At 33.8% G+C, this 24854-nt stretch overlaps 1 protein-coding gene and 1 pseudogene across 1 annotated transcript; both read right to left on the bottom strand.

The window, feature by feature from the left end:
- Positions 1–852: 852 nt before the first annotated feature.
- Positions 853–7381, bottom strand: LOC128210979 (E3 ubiquitin-protein ligase TM129-like; annotated as a pseudogene).
- Positions 7382–8867: 1486 nt separating this feature from the next.
- Positions 8868–22343, bottom strand: LOC128211544 (tetraspanin-33-like). Its single transcript, XM_052916455.1, has 7 exons — positions 22181–22343; positions 19809–19886; positions 18654–18776; positions 18138–18305; positions 16700–16831; positions 15854–15907; positions 8868–15254 (listed from the first exon to the last, which is right to left on the bottom strand). Exons 1-7 carry the CDS (start codon positions 22259–22261, stop codon positions 15057–15059), a joined length of 834 nt encoding a protein of 277 aa, XP_052772415.1. The 5' UTR covers positions 22262–22343; the 3' UTR covers positions 8868–15056.
- Positions 22344–24854: the final 2511 nt, after the last annotated feature.

Below are 24854 nucleotides of genomic sequence, written 5' to 3'. Positions count from 1 at the left end.
ATAAGGCCAAAAAATGGCTTGGTTAGGGCATCCATTTCAAAAACAGATAGGGAAAGTAGCTTTTTTTTTTTTTTTTTTTTTTATTTGGCTTTAAAGAAGAACGTAAATGTCATTATTTGAAATTGGTGTTAAAAGTTATCTCGTGTATAAAGCTTTAAACCTCATTAAAACACACACCTACAAAAGAAGAAGTCTTTTTACCAACTGACTATAAAACAGTTGGGTCGGCGCCTATTTCGCAGGTAGGGTCGGGTAACCCAAACCAAATGTATTTGTTTTGGCATTGCCTTTTATTTTGATATTGTTAAATAACTCAATTTATACTACAATATCCAAAATATATATTTTGATTTCAACAGTGACATGAGAGTTTGCATACACATTGTATTCCCGCTCCTTTTTACAACCTCCAAAGCTTGATTGAAACACTATGAGTAAGGTTTGAAAATGCAAACGTGTTTCCAAAAAACCTTATACAATTATAATCATTGAAATATACACGCATTTGCAAATACACATTTTAATCGAAATTAGTTTCAGGGATGGTAACAGACGGGAAATCCTCTACAATTAATCTAGTATCATAGATTCAGGCCGAATAACGGGCTGAGGCGACTGTTAAAATAGTTTTTAATGTCATTTATGATCATTTTTATGTTCTTACTATTCAAAGATTAACGCAAATGTTGACTTCACAACTGTATGATGGTCTGAATTGATAGCTTGCCTGAACTTTATCACCATTGTAACGTTTAAACACAAAAGGAAGTCTATATTCAGAACATTAGTATAAAAAAGCTAAGCTGAGATGTTTATACGGGGAAGATATGTAGGATCTGTCACGAGTCGTCATATGATACACACTTTTATTCAGCAAGTTTAGTAACAATAGCCTAATCTAGTGATAAGCCGAATACCACAAGCAGTGCCATTTCCCGGGTAACATGCATTGATGGAATGTAGTATTCGAAAAAAAAATAAAACCACAAGTACATCCGATTGTTTAACTTCCGTGTATAAGTAAAATGCATACTAAGATGATATCCGGAAGGAAGTAAAACATTTTTTTATACTTTTAACGAAATGTGCTTTCTTTTAAATCGTTACATCATATCCGGTAAGATAACGTCATAATTTGTTTTATATGTTCAGGACTTAAATTACTGTTTCCACACATTGGTTTAAACAATATTTATTGAAATGGTGTTAATAAATCGGCATATTACAAGTTTACAGGAAAACAGATAGAAGAGATAGCTTTGAGCTAGAATTTAAGACTTCTCTCCTTAAAAGTCCTCGAACGTTTTTGAAAATGTTTTTCACAAAGTCAAGACGAAATACCACGATTTCTTCTTAAGATTTAAGAAACGAAAACATCTGCTGTATTCAATTAAATCTCCAACATAAAAATAAAATGAGAGATAAACGTATGACTTGGTAAACTATTGCCAATAAATCAATTATTTTTTTTCCAATTATTTTGTTTACAAACATTTGGAGTGATATATTTTCTGACCAATAGAAATTGAGTTATAAAGCACATGTGTAATACAGAAAAATATGTGAATGCGATTTTAAACCGGAAACAAGGTATAGCATGTGATAAAATATTTTAGTTTTAAGTTAACACTAACATAAAAATATGTATTTATAGAAATAAAATCGCAAGTGGAGCCACAGACACCAATCTGCTGAGCTAGCACATAAACTAAAACTAACCATATATTCAATAACATCAAAGAAGAACCCACCGTCATTGTAATAAAACACTGGGCAACAAAAGCCTTTCCACTTTCACATTTATGGAAACCCAGTTATGTGCGTCCAGGAAGGATGATTTCATATGTCATGGGTAATATCTGTGAGCAATGTAGTGTCTTTTCCAGGGGACTAGTGCATACCATCCAAGGAGTATGTTACCACTCGATTTTACACACATCCAGTATGCAGAATACCGCCCTACAAGTGGGACACGGTGATTTGCTTCCCAGCCAAGTGTCAGGGCGCTGCTGGTCTTGTCGACTAGCGAACCACTTGCCCATACACTCTAGGCACCACATGGGCCTACAGTAGCACTGAACACATGGCTCCCCGCTCCCCTCGGGCACGGGTTGGCCTGGCTCAGGACTTTCACATCTCTTGTAGAGGTTTATGTCTGACTGTTTCTGCATGCAGCCTATACATGTGTCAACCTCCTATGATAAGAAAAAAACATGCATCTGTGGCATTCCATTTGGGTGGTTGAGTCTGTTGACTTTACATAAATTCATGCAGATATTTAAAAACGAGTAGAACAGTACATCAAAGCTTAAGGAAAATAGCCAAATTTGCTGTTTAACAAAAACATATAACAATATTATAACTAATATGCACAGACAATTGTCCTGTTTTGACATTCTTAAAATTAAGAGTTAATCGTGCGTGCATTACTTTTTTTATTTATGAAGTTTGTAGTATAGAATGATACAGTCTAAAAATAATAAACACAATTGTCGTTTTTCATGAGTACAATGTCATTGTACATTCATGTTACCACATTTGAATGATTTAAGAGGCAAACAAACAAAATAAACTCGTTTAAAAGCCAATGCCAACTCTCGTCTTGTTCCGTGGCATAGACATCAAAGACAGTGTCTACCCAGGAATTGACGTTAGAGGGGGCGTAACTTAGAAGCACAACCTTTTGACATTCGCCCCTCCCTCCGAATCAAAATGTAAATAGTTTAAAATGCTGGCAGGGGGATTTGGGGTATTTCTAGTCCGAAATGGTGTAGTTTTAGCGTTTTTTATTACTTTTTATATTGACATAAAAAGTACACTTGAATGATGTTTTGATCCGCTATTGATAGATGTGGTAGTTTACTCACCATGCTGGAGGAGGGTGAAAGACTGGGTTCAGAGATATCTGCTCCGCGAAGGCATGTAGGAACTGTTCACTCAGAGTCTGACGGATAACAATGTTCCTAGCATTCCTCACTGGAGACTGGAGTTTCTCCTTTAAGTCTTTGTAATCCAGAGCATTTAACCTGAAAAACAAAATTTTCTTGCTTTGTAGTTGAGGCACCTTTCTGTTATGCACAAAATAAGGACAGGATAGTAACATATACACATATTTTGAATTTTAAAGGCATTTTTATATGAATGGCTTCCTTACATACACAATTACTAATCAACTGTAAGTCATATTTCGAAACATGTAGCAATATGGTCTATATAGATTTCTAACATTTCTGTATTTTTAACAAATTGATTACAATATAGTTATTAAAAAGAATGATAATACTTGTTTCTTTAGTTGTAGAAAAATATAAATGAATTTACACTTGCTGTTTTAACTGTACTCTGTAAATTTGTTTTCAAAATTTAACCTTTAACAATAACACTGCAAGCAGATCCAAGATATAGTTGTAAAGGGGTATAACTCAACAATTATTAAAGCTAGTTATGAGCTTTACTACACATGTGTATCCTCTCCGGCAATATGTGTACCAAGTTTCATGTTTATACCTTGAACAGTTTTTTTTTGTTATAGTTTTGCACGCTGTTGCTGACATTAAGACAGGCTATTACAGTACTTCTCTTCTTTATTCAGTCAGACAGGGTAATAATGAAATCATGAGTACACCACTTCAACAAGACCTTACCTTAATGTAAAACGTGAAATATTTTTGTTAATACTAATCACATCAATATGGATATATTGCACTGACGTCATGTTCTCATAAGATATATTATGCTCCTCCGTGGCTGACAAACTCAAGTGAATGTCACTCTGATGAGCAACATGCACAAAATATGTGGAAGTCTTGATCACCCAGGAATCAGTGACAATGATTCTCCTCCCTGTAGGGGGTCCTGAAGTGAATTTATCGATTCTACGAAACTCCACATTGACAGATGAAGCCACAGCTCTCCAATTACTCTCTGGTTCTTTAAGGTTGTCTAATTGCCTAGCTATTGGATGATTGTCCCATTTGTTTTGTGACCAATACAGTACCACTAGGCACGCTGCTGATACCAATGTCAGAGAAATTGACAGAAGTACCTGGCACCAAAAAGGTGCCAACCAGGGTGTGAAGAGTTGCAGCTGAGGGGCAAACAGACCCAGGGCAATGTAGTAACCTGTAAAAGAAACAGAATACTAATAATAAGGTTTTAATACATCGGAATATTTTAAGGCAATCTTTTAAACAAGAGTACCACACAGGGAATATTATAATTCATCTGTTTTTAGTCAAACCCGAGGCATTACTCATAATTAATTAAAACCAGAATTATGTGCTTGCTTTACATGATTGTTCTCTAGCAAATTGTGTACCAGGTTTCATTTTAATATTTCTTGAGCTATAGAAAAGGTTTGTGTTTTTGAACGACACTGATGATAACAAAACCATGACTATCACAAAAGCCAGACTTTTTTCATTCCAAAAAGATAATATTGTTCAATAGCTAGAGTGGTAGGATTTGACTCTTAAGGATATTGGTTTTAGACTCTGGATTTGTTCATGAAATTTATAGACAAAAGCCAAACTGCTTTCTCTTGCCAAAAGCCTCCATTCCTCTTAAAATATTCATGATATTTTCCCAAAGAATTGGTAGAGTTTTCCCTTCGAATTTAAAACAACACGAACATCGTATACAGAAACATTAAAACGGTCAATTTGTAACTCCTTTATTGATGATTTAAACAGCTTAGTATTATTATATGATCCTGACACTATTTTAAGAGGTATAAAACATCTCAAATTTATGTATGGGACTAATTTTCCAAACAAAAAAAGGAAAAAAGTGAAAAATAAATCGCTGGTGTTCAAGGTTTACACCAGGCACACGCTAGTCTTATTCCAAAATTAAATGTTCATTTTGCTGGGCATCACAAGTCCTTTATACAAGTAGATTCTTATTGCTTCTCCCGATAACTGATTACTCTGAAGCATTGTGCATCATGATTATCAGGATGCATGGTGACTCTTTTTTTCATATCAGCTACCGCTAATTAATCCCCTTCGGTATATACTTTTATGTGCAACTAGAGCTGGTGTAGGACAGTGCGCTCAACTAAACCACGCTTTGTCTTAGAAGTGAATACAATAATGATGTAATATGTGCCTATAAAACCAATAAAAAAGTCAAATCAAAAGTAAACAAGGAAAGCAGCAATGCGACGAAACCAGATTTTCAGTGATTGACATAAGAACTTCAGCCTTCCTTGTGAGATTCAGTTTCAACTGGGTTTTTTCCATTTTTTTGTAGCAGTGACCTTGACCCAGGGGCCTAAATTGTAATCCCATGCAAGTCCTAATAAACTCTTCCTACATACCAAGTATTTCAATATTTCAACCCTAACTAAAGTTATTCAGTACCTAACGGTGATCTATTTTAGTAACAGTGACCTTGACCCTAGGGCCCCCAAATGCAAACCCACGAAAGGTCTCCATAAACAATTCATTTATACAAAGTTTGGTCGCAATATGTCTACCCTATGTCAATACTAGCTGGACCGCCTGAACAATAAAGTTTGTCATTCCAATAACCAGGTTTCACCTGGTTAAAAAATATAAAAATATGCATGTCAAAAGCAATAAAACGAAAATGGAAAGTCAATCAAGGGCCATAATTTGTATTTACAGTTTATATGGAGTTATGTAACCTTATTGTGTGATGGTTACTGTGTAAAGTGTGATGGCAACTGAATGAACAGTATTTGAATTAAAACCCAAAGATGCTCTAACACTAACCAAACATTTAATGTTGATCAAGGGCCATATTTTGTATTCAGGATATAAAAATATGGAGTCATGTACCCAAATTGTGTGAATAATTATGTCAATTGAATGAATGGTAGAGAAGTAAATAGTGAAATCCCAAAATGACCTAAAACTTTAACCTGACACAATATGCCCTAAAACTTTAACCTAAGTTCCTAAGTCAATCACAGGCCATAATTTGTATTAAGGATGATATTATGTTATGCTATGTTCCTTAATTTTAAGATGTGCATAAATAATTGTGTGAAGTATAAGGTCAATTAAATGAATGGAATTATTAGTAACAATCCAAACTTGTCCTTAACCTTAAACCTTACACAATGTGCCCTAAAACATTAACCTAAGTTCCTAAGTCAATCAGGGGCCACAATTTGCATTATGCCAATTGAATGAATGGTAGAGAAGTAAATAGTGAAATCCCAAAATGACCTAAAACTTTAACCTGACACAATATGCCCTAAAACTTTAACCTAAGTTCCTAAGTCAATCACAGGCCATAATTTGTATTAAAGATGATATTATGTTATGCTATGTTCCTTAATTTTAAGATGTGCATAAATAATTGATTTGTGTGAAGTATAAGGTCTGAATTAAATGAATGGAATTATTAGTAAAAATCCAAACTTGTCCTTAACCTTAAACCTTACACAATGTGCCCTAAAACATTAACCTAAGTTCCTAAGTCAATCAGGGGCCACAATTTGCATTAAAAAAATGCACTTTTATTACCAAATAAGATTTACCACAACCAATACAATTGTTTAAGTATACCAAAAAGGGTAAATAAATGTCAAAAACAATTGTTTTTGATGAAGAATACCGAGTTTAATTTGAAAAAAAGTTGCAGAAAACATGGCATTCCTACCTTATGAGACTATTGTAAATCACAGAAAATCTTTAATCATTCACCAATCATTGAATAATTTTGCTTTTTTAGCTATTAAATACACAATTACAATCGTGCTATCTGTAAGTAATATTTTCCATATCATATATCCATTATTCAGTAAGTAGTTAAAGGTTTATCACTTAAAATGTATGTTTGTTATTCATGTGTATGAATTGATTTTAAATAAGAGCGTCACTTTAAGACTAATATTTATGTTATCTCATTGTGGGATGGTCATGAACAACTGTGTGAAGTATTAAGCCTATTAAGGGTATTGGAGTAATAAGTGAAAATGCCAACTTGCCCTAAAACCAGACGCCGGCACTGAGTCAAGTAGTGTAGCCTCCTTATTCTTTGAATAGTCAAGCTAAAATGGCATATCTATGAGACTATGCATAGATCAGTAAAAATGGGATTTTTTAATGTTATATGTTTCATACGTACATAGAGGCAAAAGACTGTGGAAAATTAACGTTGCTGACGTTCTTTTGATGTGGAAGTAGACAAATCCTATTTGTTCACTGCCCAGATATCTAGATAACACATTCTGGATAGTTAGCCCAGCAGATATAAACTCAGTTGGCGGAGCAACAAGTAGAGCACTAAAGAAAAAGTACATAAATGTAAACAATAGTAATGCTTTTGTCTCTAACATTTTGATAAACTAAAATAACAAAAAAACTACTAAAACATTTGTTGACGTTGTTTACACCGGAAGTGTTAATTTGGCGAGCTTGATCGCAATCTAATCGATTAAGCTTTCAGTCAAAACGGCAATAACATATAACTATTTAAAAGTGCGTCAATAGACGTAAACAATTTTAGCCACTCAAACTACATGTTTTATTCGTCGGGTTTCTGAATGGGTCCCACGTGGGCGTCCGACGATGTTTAAAAATAACAACTCTTAGTATTGGCTTTGACGCTCCTTAATCATTGTATACACTAAGCAATATTAAATAACTGGCGACAGAAACTATTTAGGAAAGGCGGATCAATTTCCAGTGGTATGACACTTGAACGTCAATCAAGAAGTCGTAATTTCGTTCCCCTGCCTCATCAATAAGAAAACTAACATTTTCCCGGGAGGGACTGTACACTGGGGGTTCTATATAACAGTGCTATACACTTGTGTAAGTTAAAGAATGGGGGTAGCTCTAACAGTACTACATCATGTCTTTGCACAGTGTGCCATAACATAACAAGACTTAAACTCATGAACACATGCATGAAACTATATTGTTAAACAATGTAATACACATATCCATGTATCAAGGTCAATTGTTCTATGTAGTGAAGAAATGTGTTTGCACAAAGACGTAGACTTGAATAATTGTGGCAACCAAATGCGTCTTCTGGACATGTACACGGCTAATTATATTCCGACACCATACAGTGTATCTTTGGGATTCTGTTTATTGTTTATTCCAAAAGCATAACTCGTTTACGTTTTATAATATAAATTGGATTGAAATATGATGAAAATGGTTGATTCAGTACATCATCAAAAGTTAAAAAGCGTTGATAACGGTATTGAATAGTATTTGGCCAGGATTAAAAAAATCCGTTCACACGAGTATCTGTCTGCCAGTTGCTGCTGGGTGTTGATTCACAAACGTAAGTCAAATAACTCAATAGCAACAATCTTTGCCTAAATGTGTGAACGTTGTTAAAATGTTGTTAAAATGAAACATATAAGAAAGTTAACCGTCGCCTTGTTTTAAATTCAAGAGTCACGATTCTAAGAAAAAAGCGTACTTACAATAAATGCCACTACACATGTTAATTGAGCGTTTTTCAATTCAAGACAGGTTGCCGAGAACTTATCTGGCCGCGGAGCGAACGCAAACGTTCGTCTGTCGATATTCAGCCGAAAAGGGCATTAATGCCACCTTTATTTATTAAAGGCAGTGCTAAGTGCGATGCTGTGCATGTGCGCTGTCTCTTGACACATATAAACCAAGCTTGAATTATATATAGTGAACGATTGTTTGAGTTATGGCCAAGTTTCTGCACACTCTTGACAACGGTGCCAACACTACCTCGATATGCTTACTTTAAGAAACAGTGAACTGAATGCACAGAACCACGTCACACTCACTGTTCACTTCTCACAATTTATTCAATACAAATTTAAGAACAGTTTATCATTTAACAAACATAACACTCTTTTCTCACTTGAAGGTTGATACAATGCAAAACACACTGAGTACTGTTTTAACATTTTATTCGGAAATATATTTTCAATATTTTTTAATGTAAATTACAGTTATATAAACATTTAAACCAGAAGATATCATATACATTTTATCTACATAAATGCTATTTCAAAAATGTCAGTATAACATATTGACTCATAGGAACTTTTAACATTTTTCATAAAATATAATTCCATAAACAAAGTTTAGTTCATGAAATATTTTAATAACAGGTATTAATTATACTTCATACTGCTTTATAAGCAGGCCCTCATGTCATGTCAATTAAGGTTTCGAAAATTACTAATGAAGACTTTCAACAACTACCCACTAATAATGATAACAAAAAATATAATAAAAATAACAATAATATAATAATAAAAATAAAATATATACTTATTGATTTTTTTGAGCCACCAGAATCCCAATTTCTATTTTTATATAGGTAGATATAGCATTTATTCCATCCAAGGAAATTGCTCTCAGTCCAATCATGAATGCTTTATTTACAGATATATAATATAATAGTATACATGAACTTTGAAAATCATGAACATTATTACTTCAAAACAGTTTTTGAGGCAAACTTTTCAGATTCTTATCTTGCAATATTATAATAAAGTGTTTACCTTAAAATGATTGATATAATATTAATTCTAATAAAGAAAATGTTGTGATATTTTAACAATTGTAAATAACAAAGTTGTGGATACCGCCAAAATAAACAAAATTACTACAGCCATTTCTCAATCTCTATCAAGACTCATTTTACAATATAACTTCATAGCATGATACAATGTTTTACATGATTTGACTCTCCTTCCATACAGTATGTTGATTTGACTCTTCTTTCATAGAGTATGTTGATTTGACTCTTCTTCCATAGAGTATGTTGATAAAAAAGCTTTGATTAACATTCTACAGAACAGAACTTCTCTGGAGCATAAAATGTAATGTTAAATTAGTTATCAAGAATATTGAGTTGCACTCCAGTGTTTCATGCCTTATTAATCATGAAACACACAACAATTTTCATGATAAAACACATATATAACAATTAATTGACAGATATTAAATTGATCAGAATTTTTAACAACCAGAAGTAAATATTTTTCCATTTACACAACATTTTAAATATTGTACCCAATTGATCATCATTTGTATGATACAGGGGCCATATTCACATATGTCATCAGTCTTAGTTTGAACATTCTGTTAATCATTTTGAGAAAAATGTTTCAAAAAATTGCTGTCCACGTTTCAAATAACAGGTCTTCCTATTGTTTTAATATTCTTCTCACATAATGTTTTGTGACATCTAAATATTCACAGTTCTAAAGACAAAATCTAAAACCTAGATTGAAGACATTGTGAAATGTTTGCTATGTAAGCAGTAGTTGGTAACAACACATCTGTACTCCAGTGTATGCGGTATTTGTTTATATGCAATGTTTTGCCATCCATCTAATTCAAATAGCACCAATTGATCTGGTGTAATCCCTTCAAGGAATTAAAAGCATATATAATTCATATTATCCAACTTATTTATAATTGGACCATATTGGAATTACTTATAAAGAAAGTTGATGGTGACTACATGAAAGAGCACAATGACTGTTCATCATTCTTAAAACAAGTACTGAACTCTTTAAAGAGGACAAAAGCATTCTTTAAAGAAGCATTGAACGCTTTCAAGAAAAGAGAAATGATGAGAGGCCTGTTTCTAGGCATCCTTCTGTTCCTATTCCCCTTGGGAAACAATTTAAAATCATAAAGATTTTCCATCCTTCACAAGCTACTCTTGGAATCTAATTCCTAGTATAATGAGTTTAGTGATCCAATTCTCCACAATCAGGTGGAAAATGTCCAGAAAGAGGACACAATCACTGAGTATTACAATTAAACAGTTGAATGAGTATAACAGAGAAGCATAATGCATAAAAGAGCACTTTATCAAAAATGAACCTACACCACATTTGTAAATCAACATCAAACAATTTAAATATGAAAAAAACTACCTACACCTACATAGCAATGTTAATGAAAATATGTACACGTTGTTATATCAATTTATATCTGTTCAGTATAACTGAAAAGCATCATGAAATTAACTGTTTTCACCGCATTTGTATGGCAAGAAAGCAAAAATATCATAATATAGTTTTGTAGACATTTAATGTTTTCAGAAGTGCCCATCTGAACTGTGACATGCAGAGGGTGATCTTAAATGCAGACCATATGACAACATAAAACAATGCTGTCTCTAGTGTGACAAGTTATGTGATATATCATTGTTGTACTGTGACAGGGTTTGTCTCTATTGAGACATGTTATGTGATATATCATTGTTGTACTGTGACATGGTGTGTCTCTATTGTGACATGTTATGTGATATATCATTGTTGTACTGTGACATGGTGTGTCCCTATTGTGACATGTTATGTGATATATCATTGTTGTACTGTGACATGGTGTGTCTCTATTGAGACATGTTATGTGATATATCATTGTTGTACTGTGACAAGGTGTGTCTCTATTGAGACACGTTATGTGATATATCATTGTTGTACTGTGACATGGTGTGTCTCTATTGTGACACGTTATGTGATATATCATTGTTGTACTGTGACAAGGTGTGTCTCTATTGTGACACGTTATGTGATATATCATTGTTGTACTGTGACATGGTGTGTCTCTATTGTGACACGTTATGTGATATATCATTGTTGTACTGTGACATGGTGTGTCTCTATTGTGACACGTTATGTGATATATCATTGTTGTACTGTGACATGGTGTGTCTCTATTGTGACACGTTATGTGATATATCATTGTTGTACTGTGACAAGGTGTGTCTCTATTGTGACACGTTATGTGATATATCATTGTTGTACTGTGACATGGTGTGTCTCTATTGTGACACGTTATGTGATATATCATTGTTGTACTGTGACATGGTGTGTCTCTATTGTGACACGTTATGTGATATATCATTGTTGTACTGTGACATGGTGTGTCTCTATTGTGACACGTTATGTGATTATCATTGTTGTACTGTGACAGGGTTTGTCTCTATTGAGACACGTTATGTGATATATCATTGTTGTACTGTGACACGGTTGTCTCTATTGAGACACGTTATGTGATATATCATTGTTGTACTGTGACAAGGTGTGTCTCTATTGAGACACGTTATGTGATATATCATTGTTGTACTGTGACAAGGTGTGTCTCTATTGTGACACGTTATGTGATATATCATTGTTGTACTGTGACATGGTGTGTCTCTATTGTGACACGTTATGTGATATATCATTGTTGTACTGTGACATGGTGTGTCTCTATTGTGACAAGTTATGTGATATATCATTGTTGTACTGTGACATGGTGTGTCTCTATTGAGTGCCTGTAAGGGATTGTAGTTTGTGCATCTAAACAGTAAATAGTTGAAGTGTCTGACTTACAGATTTCAAGTTGTTTCATTTCGTTTTATGTAAAACTCATGATTGAATAATGCCAAAAAACTGACAATTCCAACAATCAATTATAAGACCTCCTCCTGCTTGGTACAGTTCTGTGAACAGGTAATAATTTACTCTGTTATTGTTTGGCTAAACCTATTTTTTGTATTCATGATGATGCTATAAAGAAGATACATGTAATAGACAGAAATACGTTAAAAACTTGGACTTGAACACTTAGAGGAAAGCTCCATATACATTATAAATGTACCTTGTTCAGGTTATATGAGATTCGTTTAATTGAATAGCAAGGAATGTTACTACAAAAATCAACAATGAATATTATAAACACATAGAAGTGACAGTCCAAATATAATAGTTATAGGAAATCATGAAGAATGCAGAAGATTTCTTTAATGAAAGGATTATTTTCCACAATCCAAGAATAATTTCTCTCATACATGCCATATTTTCTGGAGACCATTAAGGGGGATTTGTTCAAAAGGCTGAAAATTCAGGGGCATTTTGGTTGTATTCAGGGGGATTTTTTTAGAAGGTTTAAGTTGGCGAAATTTTAAAGTATTTTTAGACGCAAGTATGAAAAAATGTATTCACATATAGTTTGCTTTGAAAACCTCTTCACTTTTTCATTATACAGAATTATTTTATGTCATGATTTATCATATTTTTAATACACTGTCATGTCATACTGTAATGCACTTGCAGAACAAAATATGTCATTGGTAAAGTATGTTTTCGACACAATTAAATTAAATTTACCTTCTTTCAAAGTCTTTAAAAAAAAATGTGCTTAATTCTATCAGCTTTGATGACTTTCAGACAATAAGAGAATAGAATAAATATTATTAATTTCTTCCTTCCAAAATAGTAATATTTCTTTGCCTTTGATAATTACTACAATACAATTGATCACTTGTTGTAAAAGTTTCCTTTTGGAGAGTTTCACTCACAAACTGTGGTTTCACTTTGTCATTATTGCCTGATGTAAATTTAAAAAAAATAAAAATAAATTAATAAATTCTGGGGAATTTTTATCTCCCCCGGGAGACCGGGGGTGGATCCAAATGCCGGAGGATTCCCCCCCCCCCCCCGCCGGGGGATATGGCATGTATGTTCTCTAAATGCAAATGCTATTTTCAATATGCTTGTAGCTTTCTCCAGAATGCTAACGTAACAAAACATTATCCAAAAACCAATGCAAGTTTTTTTTAACATAGGAATATACAAAACACATTCCAAAATTCAAGAAACATTTTCCAGAAAGCAATTTTTAGGAAAGCTTTTGTTTTGTCTTCAATGAAACTTAAAAATCTACTAAGTCAAGGGTGTGAGCCAATTAAAATATGATCACGAAGTAAATAAATGGAATAAACACATAAATAAAAACAGGAATTTATAAAACAGTAAAATGATGGGTCAGCAATATTTCCAACAATACTGGAGTTGAGGAGTAAAGATCTTATAACATTGTATCTCCTGTTCACATTGCTGTCAGCTTGCTCAGGTATAAAACATATACACTATTATAGCTGCACTCTCACAGATTTACAATTTTCAAAACTTTTTTGTCTTGGAAAGAGCCAGTTTTTGCGTAAATATCTGAAAACAAATGATAAAAGATTGCTGACAAAAGATCATATCGCAGATTTTTATATTTCCGTTCGAAAATTAATGTTTTATGGCTTAAACCGTTAATAACTATCTAGTTTTTTGTCAGCAGTCTATTTAGCCAGTTTCCATGGATTTTCGCAAAAAAAGGCTCCTTCCAAGACAAAAAATGAAAAACATTCAATCTTTGAGGGTGCAGCTTTAATACCTAAATATTTGAATATCATATAATATTCACTATACATGTATGGACTATCTACCTTGATTGGCACAAAGCAAATGACACAAAATTGACCATCATAAATGTAAAATGATTAACTTCTTAAATCTCAATAAAAAACATATTATCAATTAAATGATATTTCTGCACATATAACTACACAAATATTGGTATTATTAAAAACAATTCATTTTCACATTGAACAAAATGATTAGGGTATACTAGTATATAATTCCAAGTTGTTGGTTTTTAACAGAATTACACTTCTTGATCAAACACTAAAGATAATGGCCAAATTTCTACATAAAAGCAGTCTTACATTTTAGCTGCAATTATGCTTGAAGTATAGTAGTTAGCAAGGAAAGATATTGTTCAGTTAATTTTACTGACCAACATGTCAATTAAAAAATAATACTGTGGGTATGTCTTACAAAATTTTACAATTATCTTTTTTAACAATCCTCGTACTATAATGTCATTAGTTAAGCAAAACACTGTTGTTTTTTAAAAAATGAGAAACTAATAAAACATACAAGCAATACTTTCTTAAGACTAAAATTAAGTATTTGCAAATATACATACAGGATATTTCTGAATACAACATAGATAAAGTACTGATGTCACATTGAAAAGATACCTAACCAAGAGTAACCTTACATCAATAATCAAACTTCTTCTGCCATATGACCCTAAACCAAACCCAGAGTGTAAAAACTGAAACAAAGAACAGAATTTTGCAGAATTTCAAGTATTGAATTAATTAATAACCAAGCAGACAAGGTTTAAACTTATAACAAATTTCCCTTGCAGCCAAGTAAGACCCCTGAAAAAAGATGACTGTCACTAATGTTCCTGCTAGTGGTGATATTTTTGAAATGAAACAAAATTCTGCTAGTGGTTTGCCCGACGATATCGCACCATCTGATCTTGGATTTGCCCATCAAGCAGCCGACCAAGACAGATTCCAAGCAGCTGTGGGACCCCGAGCCCGAGAACGATTGCCCCGATTATCGGCAGGTTCGACTCTGCCAGGTTTACAAAGGTATCGACACACCCCATTGTGTAGATTTTACTGGTTGTTGAAAATGTCTGTGTGATGAAGAATGGTAATGATATTTATTATAACAAGCAAGATTAAAAAAACAAAACAAAATTTGAGGGAAAATTATATCAATTTGTTTTTAAAGCTGCACTCTCACAGATTGAACATTTTGACAACTTTTTTTTATTTTTTGTCGTGGAACGAGCCAATTTTTGCAAAAATCCATGGAAACCAGTCATGTAAGACTGTTGACAAAAAATTAGATCGCAGATTTTTATAAACCGTTACTAACGGTTTAAGCCATAAAACATTCATTTTCGAACGGAAATATGGAAATCTACTATCTGATTTTTTGTCAGCAATCTTATGTCATTGGCTTGCAGATAATTATGCAAAAATCTGCTCTTTCCAAGACAAAAAATAAAAAAGTTGTAAAAATGGTATATCTGTGAGAGTGCAGCTTTAAATGTGTACAATATTTTTGCTTTATTTAGTGAAACAACTTGGCTGGACCATTGCTTTGACCTTTTCTAACTTGATTCCTGATTTTGTTCATTGCTTAACTAGCATTTTAGTTGTACAATGAATTTTCTCTTGTAAGAAATATTTACAACAATGAACATATTGAATGGAATAATGCACTTACTGTAGCTGAGTCATTTAAGGCATTGGCTCCACAGAGTATGTTGATTATTCCAGGCTGAAAAGTAGTAGCATTGCATTTCAGGAACTTTACCATCACAATAAATATTAATTCTGCAATCAGTTTTAGACAATTGAGCCATGGAAGGCTTTCATCATTAATGAATTTAATAATAATAATGATTATTGCAAGTCATAACCCTCAGGCAAAATTTTCTCAAATTATAAAACTTAATAAATGAAAACTTGACTTGATTGAACAAAAACCTTATCCCAAAGTTTCCTTTTTTCTTTTCTGAAGCCAAACATTAAGCAGTCCTTGACATTGAAGGATGATTGATCAAAACCTGAAGTTTCCGATTTTTATCATAAGCTAAACCTTTAGTTTGTCCTTGACATTAAAGAACGCTTAATAAGAAAACATTCAATCAAATTTGTACAAAATTAAGACACATCTTAAAAAATATATAAGATTTTATCATTCTTCTTCCCAATTGAAACTTAATTATTAACTTAAGAACATCAGCATATTTTATCATAGAACAAAGCCATTCATAAAGATAATGTTGATGGCTGTATTCTTCCAGGCTCCGTAAGTTTAACCTTGTGTTGCAAATTTATTAATTTAACCCATTTTAAGAATTTACATTTTTGCGGGTAGGATTTAATACCAAAAAGTAATATTTTATTATAATCATAGGCAAATATTATTTCATGTATAAGGAAAAACCACCCCTCCCTGCCACACACAAAATTTAAAGCAATCAACATTAATTAAACTACCCTGCCACACACAATATTTTAAAGCAATCTACATGAATTAAACTAATATAGACCTATGTAAACTCACACTCATAGCATCAGGATCTCTACAACAGGAGTAAGGAACACCACACCGAAGTCCGCTTGGATTTTCCTTTGTACAGTTGAAATACATATTCATGTTCCAGTCTTTGTAGTTCTTTATGCCGCAACACTTAATCTGTAAATTAAATGTATAACAAGTATTTAACTTTCTGATTTGTAATCAGTATCACATTAAGAAGGAATAACAGTCTACACCAAGCTTAGTTAAACGTCTGGTATTGTCTCATAAAGTTAAACAGACAAATTGATGAGTGTAAGTTTTCATAGCATATCTTCTTGCATTTGGTAGGGCATACAACAAATTCTGATTTATGTAACTTTTTGTGCATATCATTGGTTAAATGACACCTCGCTAACCAAATCAAAGTGAAATATTGTAAACAATGGTGTCACACCTCCTTGCGTGTTATACAATATGAATGTAAAAATTTATTTATACAAAGGGCTAGGTGAATATAAGTATAAACAAGAGCCGTCGTAAGACAGCGCGCTCGACTACGCCGCTTTGACTTAGAATACAATAACGATGTAATAATACCAAGTTTGGTCTCTTTATGTCAAACCTAACTAAAATTATTCAATACATAAGGTGACATTGATGCTGCCCTGCCACCAGCCCGCCCAAACAATGACGCAAGTCATTCAAATAATTTGATTTCCCATTATGAAAATGTGGTTAAGAATATACAAATATGCCTTTCAAAAGAAATAAAAAAAATTTAAGGGCCATAATTTGTATTTAGGCTTTAAACGGAGTTATGTTTCTTGTTGTAACTTTTACTTGCCTAAAAATTTAACCTACGTCAATCAGGGGCCATAACTTATATTAAGGATATGGAGTTATGTAACCTCATTGGGTGATGGTCCTGAACAATTGTGTGAAGTATTAAGTCAATTGAATGAAGGGTATAGAAGTTATTAAACAATATCCCAACCTGCCCTAAAACTTAACCCAAGTTCCATAGTCAATCAGGGGCCATAATTTGTATAAAAGATAATATGGAGTTATCAAACCTCATAATGTGATGGCCATGAACATCTGTGTGAAGTATTAAGTCAATTGAATGAATGGTATTGGAGTTTTAAGTCCCAACTTGCCCTAAAACTTTAACCTGCCCTAAAACTTTAACCTAAGTCAATCAGTGGCCATTACTTGTATTTAGGATAATATGGAGTTACGTAACCTCATTGTGTGATGGTCCTGAACAACTATGTGAAGTATTAAGTCAATTGAACAAAGGATATAGAAGTTATTAATAAATATTCCAACTTGCCCTAAAACTTTAACCTAAATGACCACCATGATCTGTAATCACTAAGTCACAAAGCCAAACTTCTTCAAATTACTTTCCATAAGGATATAGATACTTTATACAGTGCATGAAAAACTGAATTTTTTGGATTGCAAAAAAGCAACCCACATTTTCCTGAGCCCAGTCCATAAGTGCATCCTCATCGTCTTGGTAACGCTGAATCATCCCCTCCTCCAGGATGCCTGTCAACACTTTGTGAACACTGTCTTTGTATACAAAGGCTAACACAGCAACTGTTACCTCCGCAATTACCACTAGAATAATGGAGCCATAGAACTGAAATATATAAAAATACTAAAAAGTATAACTTATTAATTGGAGTGGAAAGTAACAATACTGGCGTGTAAGCATTACCTCACATATTGTGAAAAAAATGTCAAAAGAAGACAAACGATCTAAAATTTTAAAATCATTGCCATTAAGCTTTTGTATCATATAAATTGCTGAAAAGCAAAAAATATGTTTTGATGATGGGATCTTGGAGAGTATCAGAATGGGCCAGCTGTGTGTATCTTTTAACATGATCATACAACAACTTTGTACATTTATAATAAAATTATATTACATAAAAATATAAACAAAGTTATATTTCTAAATATGAAGAACTTTCAAATGAATTCTTACCACTCGTAAGAAGCAGAGGTTTTCTCTTAAGGCACCAACACATCCAGCGAAACTCACGATAAAAATGAATCCTCCAACAATTATAAGAAGAATTGAAAGGTCCAAGAATATGTCATATATTGTCTAAAAATAGATAAACACCAAATTGCAAAGTGAAATTCAGTTTCTATGAATTTATTTTAATAAGTTTTATTGCTAGACATTTCATTTGCTTTCAAAATCAATAAGAATTCCCAATTTTAACAGAATATTCTCTGAATTTACATTCCAGATTAAATGATTTTAGCTTATAACTCTCCCAAATTCAGATTTAGTTTGTCACATTTGTTTTATAAGATCAGAAAAAGGCCTGCTACCCTTAAAGCCATGCCCATCTTACTCAATATCAAATACAAAAAATATAAAAGTGTACTCAAGTTTATAAAATTGATAATCATGGAGGAAATGTAACCAGTACTAAATTACACACAAACAAAATTTGCTTAAATTCAACAAATTTATAATGGGGTGGGTGGTAGCTACAATAATGAGCGATCACGGATACTTGTTTATTATTTTGACATTTCTTATGTATCCCTGAAACGCTACAACTCACTACCATTTAACAACGGGCGAAATGATATACTGTAATAATATGCATTGATGTTAAATAATAAGGACAAAGTTGTTCAATTTTTATCCGACAGTGATCGGAACTGGATTTAAGTCATTAGAGTTGTTATTTTCACATTAACATATTATGGATCACGAATACCATTATACATGTACACAACCTGTCAGCTTTTTCCCAGATTTACCGATATCGGGATACTTGATAAACAATCGACACTTGTAAGTGTTTTATGATAACTTAACATGTTTTTGGGCATACTGACATAACTAAATATGTGTTCAATAGTAAGCAATAATATTTTCGTAGAAATTTGAATTTATAACGGAGATAATTTCAAAATTGTGGCCGCGAGGATTCTCTGCGCAAGGACCGCTTGCTACTTTTTGCTGGGATGGTGGACGTCACGAGTCTGCCATAGTAAAACAATCATCAAAAGACTCGTTGAAGGCCATTTAGGTGGACTAGGCTGGGTGGGATTCAGGGCGTGGCTATCGGGTTGTTCACCCTTCCCATGTTGTTCCAACTGGAATTGACACACTTACCTCAATCTGCTGGTAATAGTATTTGTTTTTTTCGATAAATGCCCAAACTCCAATTGCAATCATCAAAACCCCACACAACTGGAAAAGAATAAAAGAAAATGTTCAAATTGTAAATTTAAAAGTGTGTACAAAAACAACAACATATGATAATAAGAGTGTCGCCTGTTAATGAAAAAATACTACAGAAACAGGTGACAACACAAAGCATTGAAAATGTGTGAGCGAAATGATATTTTCAAAGATATGTTAGTAATTTTGAAAGATATGCTAGGTTAGTATTATTAAAATTAATTGACTAAACATAATGTAATTCTCTAGTCTATATAGAATGATAAATCATAATTTTACTTTAATTTTTGGTTAGGCCAAAAAAAAAATAGGTCTGTTTCCGGTCGCCCGACCGACCCTCTTATTTCCGCGCCGACCCTATACTTTTTATTGGTGTAAAAGTTAACTGCGCGCATATTTAGTACTTTTCGGTACTTTCTTTCCGTTAATTTTCTTATCTTTGGTCACAGTGCTCCAGCTAAGCATAATTAGCGTGGCGGGGCGCCCCGCTGCCCTTTTATGGCGCCCTGCTGCCTTTTCAAACGCCCCCCCTTTTCATTGACAGAGCCGCCTTTGATGATAAATAAAACAAATAAATCGCCCATTTGTGTCATCAAAGCGACATTGACCTCGCCGAAATTTTAACACATTGTAAATCTGTCAATCAGCGAGTATTTGGCCACTGTCCCATTAGTCAAAACATCGCAATTAGCCATAGGGTAATCCCCTAATCCGATAATTGGGCCGTGTCATCCAATTACCAAAACATCGCCGGTAGGCGGAGCTATTGAAAGTTAACCAATCAGAATGTACAGTGAGAAGAACCTGATAATATGATATACGTTCATTAAAATGAGATAGAAAAGGCGACATAATTATGAAAAATCGTGTCAAGCATTGATGAAGTTAAAAAGTAATTGTTATATGTATTGAACAAACAATGCCAGACATTTTAAACATTGATGTTTTTGAAGCAGACGGTCATAGCCATCTCGGGCCATCGGCAAGGTGGCGCTAAGAAAATCAAAAACATGACGTATCACCAAATATTTAATTGGTTTTCGTGAAATGTTCATGATAAAAATTGATTTGTAAACACAAAAACATATTATTTTTTTTGCTTTATGTAGAGTTTTAATACTTACAGTATTTTTCTCCTGTTTACGATGTCAAAAATATCGGAGATCGCCATTTTGTCAGAACAATTTTCCGAGTTAATTTCTCAACCTCCCATTATGTATTGGTAAAGTTTTCATCAAGGACAGTGATTTAAATGTCATTTGGTTCTTAAATGTCAGCATATTATTTAGCCAGAGACAAGTAAATAACAGCATAGCTGAATGTGACATTCGTACCCTATCCCGAACGTACCAAAATAAGATTCGTCCCCCTACTATATTGACAGGTCATTTATTAGTCATTTTTATTGTTTCAAATCCTTAGCTGTCTTGGTTTTTGTTTCATTTTTAGATGCTATTTGGAGATAAACTATGTGACATTGACACATACACTTTTGCTGAGCCAAAAATGATACATTTTTTATGAACATTTTATATAGTTATAGCAATCAGTTTGAATGTGAATATAAACTGAGGTGTGTGTTATGGCATAGTTTTTGTATCAGGTGTTACGAAAGTATCACTTCTCCTTAAAGTCTCCCCACTTCTCCCTAAATTGACTGAAGGGAGAAGTCACTTCTCCCAAAGTTTTCAGGAGAGTTTTAGAATTTTAATATTCTATCAAATATAAGAATAGCATTATAGCACAAATGTGAAATTGGTAAATATGAAAAATTGACAAATCTGAGGCACTCTTTTTCGACATCTGTCATACAGACAAACATGTTCAACAATACATGCATTTATATTCTAGAAAATGTATATCTATACATTATAATTAATACACATTATACAGTTCTTAATAAATGAATGGACTTGTATTTACATTTTATGCTTTAGTACCTTTTAAAATTGTCTCATACGCAGTTAATATGGTTGTTTTTGAATAAAAGTCAGCCGCCTTCTATTCTAGATCACTTCCCCCCCCCCCCAAAAAAAAAAAAAAAAAAAAAAAAAAAAAATGCCTACCTACCTACCCTCTTTTTTTTGGGAAGGAGACCGGAAACGAACCTATTTTTTTTTTTGGCCTTAATGATTGGAAATTTGAAATATTTAAATGGTAGAAAAAATGGTACATTGAACATGAGTAATATAAATGATTAATATAAGAACAACATTTCAATCAATAAAGTTGAATATTTTTAAAATGACTCACATATTTACACAGTATCACAGGTAATTAAAAAGTTAACAACTATTGCTTACCCACAGAACAAAATTAAAGAAGAAAATTGCATATTTAAGGCAAGGGCTGACAAAAGTGTCGCCTTTTGGACAACAGGCCATTTTGATAAGCGTCCGACTGTAATCAAAATTAATCTAAATTCATTGACTTATAAATTGTTGACATTTTAAAGCAGGAAGTGATTTTTTCCGGAAGCAGAGCTTTTAAGTGCGTAAAAACGGCCAAGAAGTAAAACGGTCTAAAAACAAATACGGTAGTTTACCATTTGTCTCCTTTGTGTCATTGCTCTAGACTATTCTAACTACTAGGGACTGTACACTTCTTTAATTCAAATCACAGGTGGTTATCCTGATCGTATGAACTGTGTATTAATACGTACTCCTTCTTGGTGTTAATACTAGAAAGTACCATACGATATTTGCTTTAAAATCTGTAATATATCCCACTTATGAAAAACAACAACACCTTTTGACAGGGTTGGTATTATAAAAATGTGTATATTAATGCAGATAGCAAACAAACATGCTTTTTCAGACGACATACATTGTAGCTTAGGCGTCATAAATCTCTGAAAAGAGAACGAGGTTGAAAAATGTCGGTTGGAAAATTTGCTTAGGTTTCAAGTTTTAAATTTATTTTCGAATATAGTGTTTTTGGATTAAAATTGTGTGTTAAAAAGTGATAAACTGTTATTGGAGACTTAATCAAACGGACACATCATGTCAGATAATCAAACAAAACAGGGAAAACAAAGCAAAGACACAGGCTAAATCTGGCGCCAAACGCACGGACAAAGAACAAGACAGACAGGAGGTGGGAGGGGTACATTTACAGGTATCTAATGCCTCATTTAACACCGCAAACCCCCATGACTCTCAAAATATGAATAATAATATATCAAATATAGGGACTGGACTTCAAAATGTAAACCATCCAAGTGTCGCCTTTTCTACTCAGGCACCGCAATGTCCCACCTCCCTCGCCCCTCCTATTGCCTGTGCGACTACGCCCTTCGGAACCAGTAACTATTCGAATGGCAATATTGGTAATGGACAGTATATTGCTTACCAACCTGGATCAGGAGCAGGACCGGTGTTTTCCCAAGGAGCCCAGGACTTGGCATACAACACACCGAACCCAGGGCACCATGGGTTTAATCCTCCGAGTTACCACCAATATATGGAAAATAGACAGCCAATGGCCGATTCTACCTCTTCGATACTGGTTGGATTGGTGGAAAAGCTGGACATCCGTCTACAATCCATAGAATCAAAGCTGGACCCCATCCAAAACGAACTATTGTCATTAAAAACTGAAGTTGCCAAAGTCCGCGATGAAAATCTAAATATAACCTCAAAAGTGACAGAGATGGAGACTTTTCATCAGTCCATCAGCGATTTTATCGACGACTGCAACCGCAATACACAAAACTGTTCCAATTCTGTTGACGATCTCCAAATCCATTGTGCAGGCATGTCAAAACTTTTGAACACTATACAGTCCGATAATGAAGCTTATAAGGAGGAAATCCTAGACCTGAAATGGCGATCGATGAGAGAAAATCTCATATTCGTAGGTATTCCTGAGAACTATAACACCGTACAGAACACTGATGAACACTCAATGAACGCTCAACAAATGAATAAACATGAGCAAACACTTCGGCAATTCCTTGTGAAACATGTACAAAATGACACTAGCGTGAACAAAGACAGTATGATAAATGTTCAAAATATACGGTTTGATCGCGTACATCGCTCTTGAGGCCCCTCTCGACTTGGAAAACCAAGGCCGATCATAGCAAAGTTCGAGAGTTTTAGCGATAGGGAATCTGTACGCGAGGCCGGCGTACGTTTGAATATGAAAAAGTCAGGCTTCTACATAAATGAACAGTTTCCCCCAGAAATGGAAGAACGTAGACGTGAACTGTACGGCGTAATGCGTAGATATAAAGCGGACCCGCTGGTATCTGCTAAATGCAAGCTGGTACGGGATAAATTGTATGTTGGCAACAAAGTGTACGACCCTGTTACATCAACTCTCATTTTCCCCAAACCGAAGTATTCGAGACCTCAACAATATCAGCCGCCGGCTAGGTCTTTTGTTCACGAACGGCCACGCACTGGTAATAAACAAACATTAGATAGCCATCCAGTGCGATTAGACTTTCTACTCCGAACAGATTCAACGTGCTGACTAACCTGGACCCCGAACAAACAGTGGTACGTAACAGACCAGCGCAGCGCTCACCACCAACCCCTCTTGACGAGACTATTCTGAAACGACCCCGAGACGACACTTCTACCCCCGTCGGGCCTGATCCGTCAAGCATGGCGAACCCCGCGGAAAATGTGCAAACTGCCGGTGTAGGTGTTTAGGACAGGCCGGAGGAGAGTGTTAATGACAATACATTTAGGTCAGAAAGTGAAGACTTAGGCCAAGAACTGATTATTAAATTTTTATCTCTTAATGTTTGTGGTCTTATTTCGAAACAAATTATTCCAGAATTTTGCACATATATTGATGATTTTGACATAATTGGGTTTCAAGAAACGAAAACTGATTCTTTAGACGCAGTAAATCTCGAAAATTTTACATTGTTTTTTAAACATAGGAAAACTATTGCTAACAGAAAATCAGGAGGGATATGCTTAGGCATTAAGAATGATTTAGTACCTTATATTTCTATAATTG

The sequence above is a fragment of the Mya arenaria genome, chromosome 12 (genome assembly GCF_026914265.1).
Source record: "Mya arenaria isolate MELC-2E11 chromosome 12, ASM2691426v1".
NCBI lineage: Eukaryota > Metazoa > Mollusca > Bivalvia > Myida > Myidae > Mya > Mya arenaria.
This window is presented reverse-complemented; position numbering and strand designations above follow the sequence as displayed.